Below are 11,042 nucleotides of genomic sequence, written 5' to 3'. Positions count from 1 at the left end.
AAGGGAAAAACTAAACTTTTCTAGCAAGGTTTCCAAAGTCTGAAGAGTCAAATTGTGAAGGTAATCAGGCTGATATAACTACCACTAGTTTCTTTAGAAGATGCATGGAGAGTCTGTAATCTAATCACTTCTCTTTCTTGATGAAAATGAGCAAAATCCTTAGAAAAGCATGTATTTTCTGCTGTGCAGGTTACATGTATTAGAGAAGTGTTGCATGAAAAAGGTGTGCTCCAATATTGAAGGCGGAAGGAGTTTATTCTCCAGAAAAGAACGTGCAGAAAAAGTAAATGAAAAAATGAACATGGTAACTTTTTGTGGTGTGTCGCTGTCAAGGAATAGATAAACCATAATAAAACTATGAACGTAATGAATTTTTCCTTGAAACTTTAAATAGTTCTTTATTGCTTCTTTAAGAATCCCATAAAATTTTCTATTAGAGAAACAGCTCTAATTTTTAGAAATCTCTTTACCTGAAGTGATCTGATTAAAAGATAAAATAATTAAAAAATAGCTATCTATGAAGCTCTTCTGGCTTCCCTGAAGGAAAATACATACCTTTCAAGCTTGCGACTGAGGAGATGTGGTATCTTCAGTCAGCACCCAGTGACTCGGCCCTCATCTAGGCTTCAGAAATTTGCTTGAAGACTTTAGTGATGCCTCCTGCCTGAAAGGGAGCCCGCTTCTCTTTGAGACCCAGTTCAAGATTTCCCATGCCTGAGGCAAGTGTTACATGTCACTTCCTTGGCTTGTTAGTCATTTCTCTGTAGTTCTCTGGGGATGCCTTCCTTTATTTCAGTGCCCCTGCAGCAACCTCAACCTAATAATAAAATGTGGCTTAATAAGAAATGTTAGTGATGTGCAATTTCTGTTTTGCTTACTGGAAAACCCTTTATCCAGGAAATCCAGGGCTTTTCCTATAGTTTAATGTTAAATATTAGAGCACTCTAGCTCTGTTTGCCACTCAGAGGACAGTGGAAGAATTGAAGACTTTCAGTTCTGAATGTAAATCTTTTTTGGATAAAATTTTGTTAGTCCGGTATTATGTTTTGCAGTGAGGCTGATCCAGTCGTGGTTTTTGTCGTGTTCCCATCCAAAGGGACGTATCTGTGCTTTGCTTGTGCGGTACACCAGCAGAGATGACTGTATCAGCTTTCATGGAATTGGGTTATTGGGATGTACACTAAAAACAGCCCAAGTGTGGCAAGGGGTCTGGGTTTCCAGAAGCTGAGAGCTTTAGCTCATCTTAGATTTTTGTGCCCCTGTATTTAGTCCAATTCCAAAACTATGGAACCAAGATTAATTTTAAAATGCCCACTGGAAATATTTCTGCATCTTTTCATGTTTTGATTTGTATTGCATGTTTTCTAAGGATCATGTTTTTTCAAGCTTCTGCTTTGAATTGAGTGTGAAGTGTGGTTAAACATACTGTGGATTTATGTGGCCGTTGATAGTGTTACATCCTTTGCCATGCTACCTACTTTGGTTTGAAAGTTGTGTGGAAGAGCAGACTGAAACTCCCTCTTATTTAGTCTTTAAGATTAAGTCTTCTCAATTTAAGAGCAAACAAGTTTTGTGTGCTGAAAAGCTGCCCGATTAAATTATTTGACAAATCAAAAACAAACAACCTCCCCAAAACATCTCTCGCTGCTCAATGAAGAGAGAAATAGAGAATCTTTTGTGGCTTGTGCTTTCCTGCATCCAAAAAGAATAATCCAAAAGACAGATTAGGGTTTCTTTATCTCTTGCCTTGGCCACTTGCCAGGAACAATGGTCAGAGAAAGGTGGAGAGCATTACTTGGGTCAAGGAGGTCACTCGGTGTGTGTTTCCTGGGCAGCCACACAATGAAGACCGGGCTTGGCAGAGCTCCTCTGTTGCTACAGCAAAATGGAGTTTGCTGTGGTGCGATGAGGACAAAATATCTGCTTGGGGCAAAGTGCTTTCATTTTCTGTCCTGTTTTCCTAGTTATTGTAAGGTCTTTGTTTGGATAGATGGCTTGCAGAGGTGAACAGGGATAGCAATTAAGCATTTCTGCTGCTACTGTTAGAAGTCCAGATTAAAGAAGAAAAAAGAAGCAAGTCATGGATGCTGTAATTTCATGTGAAGTCACGTCGTGTGCCTTTCAAGTTCATTCGTATTGCATCACATTATGAATATCCCAAGTGGAGCCGTTGCGTTTCAGTTTTACATGTAGGCAATTATTTCCATAGAAGTGGTGGGGCCGTCTGTCTAGTCGCTGCTTTGACATCTGTCATCATAGTGCTAAATTGCTTTGTAAAACTATTACTTTGGGATATAATGTAGTGTCTCTTAATTGCACCTCTTCTCTTGCCTGAACAGAGCCTCCCGTTGTCTCGGTGGCTAATGGGGAGGCTGCGATGGCAGCTGGGAGCACACCAATGGCAGGGGAGCTCACTGGGATTGCACGGGCACACCATGGCCTTCTCTTTGATGATGACTACGAGTGCCAGAAATCTTGGGTTTCAACTTGCAGGACCTAATTCTCCGTCCGGCTGTTGAGGCAGTGGTATAACCACTGTGAACAAGCCCTCTGTGTTTTCAGCGTCCCACGGAGGCTGAGCCATCGCGCTCTGCTAAACGCCGGCTGTTGAGCACTGGCTGCTGTGGCTCCCAAAGGACCTCACCCTTGGCCTCTCCCTTGGGGATTATTGTTTTCTGTCTGTCTCTGCCATCTCGTACTTAAAATACACACCTAGCCTGCGAAGAAATATACCAGTTAATCATTTAGCAGTAAACATTCTTTACCTTTTCTTGGGCAGACAATGCCATTTAGGTGAAAAATGGCTTAGATGTTTTACACAAATGGCTTTTAGATATCATAGCTTTTGCATCTAATGAAACATTGTTTGGTTCATCCAAAACACCTATTTAAACACAGGAGGAAGCTGTGAAGGGGACAGAGTTCAGGCTGAGCTGTGCTTATTGATTCAAGCCTAAAAACTGAGGCAGTTGCTTTAAATGCTGATGAATGCAATTTTTCTGTGTATAAGTGATGTGCTTTTACAAAATTTTTGATGATTGCAATAGCTAGAAAGGTGAGAAGATACAAAGCAAATACTTCATAACTGGAGAGCTGTGTCATATGTCAAGTGTAGCATTGTGTGATCTACAAAAGATGTTTTCTTGCTTGTAAACTATTCAGCTCAGCTAATCAAGTTTTGGAGGCATGTATTAGTAAATAAATTAGGCAGAGGCCCTGGGGGATTCATTTAGGTTGAACTTAAATTAGCAGTTGCTTACTACATGTCAAAACCACACATTTTATGTGTGAGTGCACGTAACTGGCAAGAGAAAATGAACAAGCCAAGCAAACATGTATACCAAAGCACAAGGCTACGTGTGCTCTTCAAGAGCAGGGATAGTGGGCACAAGAGAACTCCTGGAGGTAATTCCACCTCCTATCAGTTGAACCCTAGCTACGTTTTCAGGACCAATATGGTGAGTGCTTATTGAGTAAATCTACTGAAAAGATTTACAAGTGGAGCCCTAAGTTTTCTGACGTTTTGTTCGATTTATTTTTTTATTCAACAGCACACAGTGCACTTCTTAAAAATCCCCTGGCTCAGGCTATGAGGGGCAGGGGACAGCCTTGTTATGCAGTTGCAAGATGGGCTGATTACAGCTGTGAGTGCACGAATGGGATGAAGGAGGGAAACATGAGTGACAATAGCCTTGGTCTGCTGGCTTGTAAATGCTGTGAATGGGCTGCCCTTGCTTCTGTGAGGGAAGACCTGAGAGAAACTTCCTTGTACTTTTTCATTTGTTTGAAAAAAAAAATAATAAATTAGTATTCTAATATTTTTGCTATTTAGTGCCACTTCTATGGAGAATAATGGAAGTGTAAGTGACATCAGTGTTCTCTGTGGTGTCTGTGAATCACAGCTGCATCTTCATGCTTTTGCAGCGGGAAGGTTGTTTTTCCTCTTGGCCCACACTGTTCTGCCCATTTTCTGAAGCACTGTGGATACACAATTGTGAGGAAAACAGCAAGTTAAGATTTATGGACTGATTTATTTAAAGAAGGCCAGAGAAAACAAGCCTCACTGGTCATTTTACATGTGGGCCTTGTATGATAAGGCAGACGTGGTCTCATTTTCACTGGCCTGAATAGGAATTTGAGGGAAGAGTCACTGTGCTTGTGAAATGTTGATTAAATGCATAAACTACATTTATTTTCACTAATGGCTAAGTATGGACAGGGATATTTTAAATGCCAAAGTGCTTGTTATACCTCAAGGTTAGTTAATGGCTTGCACAAGATGCCTGCTTTCATTATAGTGCTTCAGAGAAAAACGAGAAGAAAAACTGAATGAAAACAAGCCTAGCTGATGCATAGCCTGTGCTCATTCAAATCGATGTGTCAATGCTATGTGTCCTCCGTTTGGCTGCCAGAATTTCTAACCATAAGTCTGAAACTCAAACAATGGGGGGAAAAAAAGAGCAGCAGATCCAGTAAGATCTCCATGGATCAGCCACATGTTGCAACGCAAACCTTAGAGATACCAGTGTAAAACTAAATTGTCACCCCTAATGGAGCTCTAAAACATGTCTGTAGAGCATAGGTCTGTGCCAATGCTTTCTCAGCCACCTTTATCTCTTTCTGGAAGTGTTTCTGGAGGAAAATTAACTCCTTCCCTATTATGAACATCACTTTAATACTGAGTAGTTTCATTACCATTAAAAGCACTTTGATCCATTGTTGTGGCCTGAATCCCAGATGAAAATACACCTACCTCTGGGGCTCTTCACCTCTATGTACTCTTAAAAATGAGGGCAAACGTATCTGTTGTGTATGTACGGTGAAAGTGATTTAGGAAGGCAGGGACTGCAGCTTTCTTATTGAAGTTCTCAGCTTGAAGACTGACTATGGTAAATCAGAAGCTTCAAAGCAATGTGGGCCCCTCCATTTGGCATAAAAATGAGAATGTTACAAATGGTGAGTGTGGCATTCTCTGAGATCTGGCTGTACCTAATTTTACTCTGTTACCTGTTTTTTGAAAAAAAGAAAAAGCATCTGGAGACATGTTGGGGAACTCTCTCTGTATCCCTTGCTATTGTTTCACCTCCTTAAAGAACACCCTGAGGGCAAAGGGAGTTCAGGAGCTCCAAGGAAGAGCCAGTGCTGCTTGGTAGCAGGCATCTCTACCAGCCTTTTCCAACCAAAACAAGTCTTTTGGGTGTTTCTCTGAATTTCCTTGAGTTTAAGAATTTTTGGGCAATGGGACCACTTCTCTGTCATGTTGTTAGACATCTGTGAGCACATTGGCTTAAACTTCTCATCGTGCTCATCCCCGTCATTGGTGCTCTTGTTTGTTTTTTCCCCTGGTTTGCATTATTTTTGGGTAAAAGTCATCTCTGTGCAAGATCCCCATCCAAGTCCTCTGCTATCACTGGAGTCTGACCCAGAAGTCGCACTTGTTTCAGAAGGGCTGTGGGCTTCTCTAGTGTGGATGCCTGTTTGGCCATGGGTAGACTGATGTGGGAGTCCTTCAAATAGTGCTTGCGTCCCACCAGCAGTGCCATGGGTTTACATTTGAGGCTGGCTGCTGTTGCAGGTGGCTGAAGTAGCAGGGCAGCAGTTTACAGCTTTGTCAGGGATACCGGTTAGTTTTTTCAGGGATAAATGTCTGTAAACCTCCTCATCATGTCCTTCAGCTCTGCAGCATCTGAATTTCACCAGCTTTTTGTGCAGCTGGATAAGCATGAGAGCAGAAACAAAACTTTCTTGTGACAGACACGCTGGAAGATTGACACAGTCTTCGTAGCTATATTAAAAATAAACGGCTCTGCTTCAGCCTGTGAAGTCTGATCCTTATATATTAACTTCTTGGGCTGGGGGTGGTGTGGAATCGGTTTTATTTTCTGGTTTGTTTGCTTTATGCCTGTATAATCTCAAAGGATTTTGCTTGGCTTCAAGCCTTAACATATTGGGGAACAGCTTCAGCAGAATAATAGATAGTTCAGGCAATGTACGGATATGCAGATTTTATTGACAAAGTACAACAATAAAATCTTTACTCTCCTGTTCATCTGCTGACCAAGAAACAGAATAGCATGTTATTAATGCTGCTCTGCTTGTAAAATCTTACTGTCATGTATTTCTGAATAAGAATGCATTTAAGAAAAGCAATTTTTGACAATGATGAATTCTTAAACAATTATGGTATTTTTGATGGATTATAAACCAACTTATAACCATCTTCAGTGTTCTGTCCAAAGAGGCACCTATTCTCAGCTTGTAGAAATTAACACACACAAGTCAATAATTATATTAAAAGTTACCGATTTATATGAAGTATCTGGTGCAGTGATAGAGAGTTGGTAATGAGGTACCTTGAAAATGCTAAATCAGGAAATTCTGGAAAAAAATACAAGAAATATTCCCCACTGTTGAGATGAGAATTTTTAAAGTTAATGTTTAACAACAGAGGATGAAAGAAACGGAGTCTAACATTAAATGAGTGAAGAAAACTCTGCCAATGAGGGTTGAGGAGGTGTATAGAAAGACCCCAGCAAGAATTTGGTCCTTGGGCTGTTCCCCAAATCCCCCATCTTTTTGGTTAGTAACTAATTGTTAATTTAAGCTATTAGGCTTCAGCTTTTGAGCAGCTATACTTTGAAATGCAGAAAGAGGGAATTGTTCTGTGACTCTTTGTTCATCTTTTACGCTGGGCTGTTAAGTTAGTTTTATAGTCATTCCTTTATTTGCTTGTTGGCTAGTAGGTGTTATGAATTTAAAATGCATCGCAGTACCTCTGATCTTAGTGTCTATAAACATAAAACGGCCGTGATTGAGGTCAGATGTACTGGTATATTCCTTCCCTGTGCTCAATAACTGCAGCTTGCCTCTTTCAAAAACAAATAATAAAGAAAAATGTGTCAAGAGATGCTTTTTCTTTTTCTGAAGTTGCTAGCAGCCAAGTGCTAATGCTTCCAAATGAAAACCTTCCCTGGAAAGTTTCAACCTGAAGCAAACTGCTGTACTTACAGTTTACAGACACCTGAAATTATGGTCTTTCCTAATGGAAGCGCTCATATAACCTTATCTCTGTAAGCAGAAGCAAATTTCAAACTAGCTGTGCTGTTTCTTTCTTTCTCTTCCTAGATCATAATAGTACTCAGTTTATTGTAGTAGCTAAAATGTATTTGTGAAATAATTTTTCTGAACTCCTGGGTAAAACCACTCTACTTGTTTCCATCACCTGCTTGCTTTCCCATCATCAGCAAACCAAGACTGAACACCTACTTCTTGTTTCAGTTGCCTGAAATGCTGTGGGGAGGGTTTGCTGTAGTTATTGTACAGCAGCTGCGACGCTCAACAGAAATTGTCCAACCTATCCGTCTTGTTCCCACAACTGGAGAAAATTACTGTGATCGAAATGAAAAGAAGAGTAGTTAACCTTTTTTATTTACTTCTTGGTATGGTGGGTTTTCACAGTACTTAGGAAGTTTAGTTTCAGGTTTCTATCACAGCCAGTTCCTCTGTGTTTCTGGGCACTGGGATGCTCTTAGATGCACAGAGTTCTGAAAGAAAAGCTCAGTATTAAGCAGAAAACTACTGTGAAGGTACTTTCTATGCCAGAGGTATTGCAAGATGGTGGCCACCAAGATGTTTCTCTTTTCCGGAGTGAATTCACGAGAGAAAAGCAGAGGGTTCTTTAAAACACATAGAAAGCTATTGGGAGGTATGTGAAGAAACTTGGAAGGATCAGAGGGACTGGATAGTTATGTGCGTTATACGGCTATCCAATATTTTTGGCTAACGTCAAGAAAGTTTTGGAAATGTTCAAAACATTGTTTCAGTACATAAGCTGCCTTTTAAGTTGTAGAGACCAGGATTTGGCAGATGATGTCTGACTGGAATAATAACAAATATGAAGACAACTGACATTTTAATGTTTGGCCAGTTTCACAAATGGTTTGGTATAGATTGGAGGGGAATAATCAAAGGCCGCTTGGACAAACAATACTGGTGTGAATTCTGTAGGATCTGCCAGCAAACTAAATTATTCTGGGGTGTAACAACAGCAGATGTTGCTTGGAAGTCTGTCATGTATGGGACAAACACAACATAACCAAAGGGACAACATAACCAAAGGGGACTGGTGGTGCCTGAATTGTACAGCATTGACTGAATCCCTTTTCGAGGCAATGTTACAAAAAAAGGGTGCCATTGTTTATTGCTGCTGGATGTTGTAGGGGATGATAAAGGGAAAGTGGCAGGAAGGATGTACCTGCCACCATAACTCACTGTAGCATGTTTGCATGTGGTATAGAAGAATGATGTTGGAAAAGTAAATGTGCTTACTAGTCAGCAAGTCTGCGTGTGTGTGTGGGGAAATAGTTTTTCATGATACCTTTTAGTTTGTATGTTTCTCTGTTTTTTTTACCCTAGGCTTTTTACTTCATTTCTCTTGCAGCACTTTAAAGACACTGATTGATTGCAACATCTGATTTCAGTGCATCCAGAGGCATCATACCTGAGATACTCCCTGACTGTTCTTTCTCTTTTTGTTCATTAAAATTCTTCAAACAGAATAAGATACTCTTGTTTTATTGCACAGTGTCTCCATCTGGTCTGATGTGAGAGGAAAGCAGATTCTTTGAATAACTAGCGCATTCATAGGTCCCAACTTCTACTTCTCTTCAAATGGGTGCAGAGGAAAGGTTTCAAACATTAGACAAAAACTGAATCCCTGTGTATCGCTGCTTATATGCCAAGGTTTTGTGGTGAGCTTTCCTGATGAGTGGGACATGAGGGGTGAGGGCAACTGTTTCAAACTTGTGACCTATCCTGTGTGTGGATTGTGGTACACATGCAACAAACATTTAGTATGTTTTTATTGGTTTTTCCTTTAGCCCAAATGTAATCTTGCTTCAAAATTTGGCACTTACAGTTTCTCACTTTGATTTAATTTGTGCAAGTGTAGCTTATTATATGCTTACCAGTTAAAGACATTTTCTTAGAATATTGCTCCTACATTTACATCTACATACATACCAGAATGGACTGACTTGCAATGTAGTAGTTCTGTGGAGTCACGAGTGAAGTAATAAACCATCTTAAGAACCATAATTAATAGTTATGCCTTTTTTTTTTTTTACCATTTCTTGCAGATGTGATCCATACTGTTGGGCCAATCGCAAGAGGATACCTTACTGACACTCATAAAGAAAACTTGGCAAATTGCTATAAATCCTCTCTGAAACTGGCAAAAGAAAACAACATCAGATCACTTGTAAGTATGCAAGCATGTCATTTTTGGGAGGGTTTTATTTACTTGTTATAGAGTAATTATTGATATAATAATAGGCTTCCAGAAGAAATTCCTGCTTGCACGTGATATGAAAAAGCAAGAAATTATATATTTGGCCAAAATAATTGCTACACAAAGAAAAAGGCTATTCTATAAAAGAGTAAGAAAAACTGGCCTTGTAGCGTACAACAAGTATAGGTGTGCAAACCTCTCTCCCATTAAGGTAAGTAGCTGTTCCCGTTGTTCGTTTCATACTCTATAATTTACTAAAGATGACCTAAGAAGTTGCCGGTCAAGTGTCTAACTGTATGCAGTGCTGCCTCAACAGCTGAGTGATTAATTGTTGTTTATTCTGTCTGTTAATGTACCTTCCTAAAAATAAGCATATTGGCCAAGTGGCAGGGTTTTATAGCATCACCTTGCTGAAATAAATCATCATAGGTTTAAAATAGCTTCTTATATAATTTTGCTTTTAATTGCGAAGGTTCTTTGATTGCTTCAAGTGCACATTACACTTCTGTACCTCAAAAAGCCAAATTTTCAAAGACCAAACACGCAAGTGAGTAGTTCAGTGTGTAGAGGACCAAATGTATGCATGTGGCTCTGCTCAGGTGCGTGTGAAGCAGAGGTGGCCTTAGCAGGGATTAATGGGGAGGTGGTGGAAGGGGGCAAAGTGCTGTAGCCTTCATGTGGGTCCCAGTGCCATAGTGTGTGCATCCCCCAGCCTGTCCCATGCCCCATGCAGGGGATGTCCATGCAGAGGCATGGCAAATGTAGATGCACAGTTGCCAAACCTGGCACACCATGAGCTCTGGCCACATGTTATTTGGGTGAAATAAAATCCCTGCATGGAGGGGACTCTCACTGTCATGAACAGTCAAGAATCCTTCTTTAGCTATCTTCTCTCATTGCAATGATTAAATATCATGTTGCCCTTAACTAAAGGGTACAGAGAAAGGCTGTAAAGAAACCATTTCTCAATAAACGACCAGCTAGGGGAAGTGGGAGATTATTACTGCAAGATTTGGGAAGGAGTAGGTGGATGCAATCTGGTGGAAAAAGTCAAACCAAAATTATTCCAACTGTGTAAGAAAGGAAAACACTGTTTCTGTAACTGTTTCAAGTACAGTAGCATGCTATACTATGGCTTGATAAAATTTTGTTTGTCAAAAAAAAATTAGCTGCGAAGTGATCCAGCTTGAAAGTAACATAGACAGTTAAATGTCTACATGTATGCTAATTTCGTCCCCTAATTCTGCAGCTAATTCCCCATTCGTTATGGAAATTATAGTGCAATCTGAGCTTTATGAGGTGGAATTTTAGAACAGTTAAAAAAATACTCTTTAGCTAAGTGGACTTTGCTGTTGATAATGTATTCTGTCTCTGTATGTAATTATGGTAGTGATGTACAGCTTATTTCCTGAAGATTGGGCTTTGCTCAGAAAGGAAGATAAGTCCAGGGTTCTATGCATTCATTTGATGTTGATCTAGTGATACGGTGTTTTGATTTTTCTGCAGCGGCACAAATACCAGGCACTCAAGTTCAGATTACTTGCGGAAAAGAATTTTATCAAGCAATGCATCATTAGGTTAATTTAGCTGAACTCTACTACCTGTCAAATCTGCTGCCAAGAGTGAATTATGTTTATGTGATAGCATGTATGTTTCTTGCAACTTGGAATGTAAACTATATCTAAAAAATGTTAATTGGACAAATGGTGATATAATAGGGTGAAATATCCTGTAAGGGAAAGCTATTGACATA

The 11,042-nt window shown here is 39.9% G+C and overlaps 1 protein-coding gene across 10 annotated transcripts in view; it reads left to right on the top strand.

Annotated features, from left to right (window-relative positions):
- The window catches only part of MACROD2 (mono-ADP ribosylhydrolase 2), an 861,442-nt gene that overhangs the window by 489,569 nt on the left and 360,831 nt on the right, over window positions 1–11,042 (top strand). For all 10 annotated transcript variants that reach the window (XM_080587154.1, XM_080587152.1, XM_080587161.1 and 7 more), the window contains one exon: window positions 9,138–9,259. In XM_080587154.1, coding sequence (XP_080443280.1) covers window positions 9,138–9,259 — 122 coding nt within the window. The remainder of the gene's footprint in view (window positions 1–9,137; window positions 9,260–11,042) is intronic.

The sequence above is a fragment of the Anser brachyrhynchus genome (genome assembly GCF_964034855.1).
Source record: "Anser brachyrhynchus genome assembly, chromosome: 3".
NCBI lineage: Eukaryota > Metazoa > Chordata > Aves > Anseriformes > Anatidae > Anser > Anser brachyrhynchus.
This window is presented reverse-complemented; position numbering and strand designations above follow the sequence as displayed.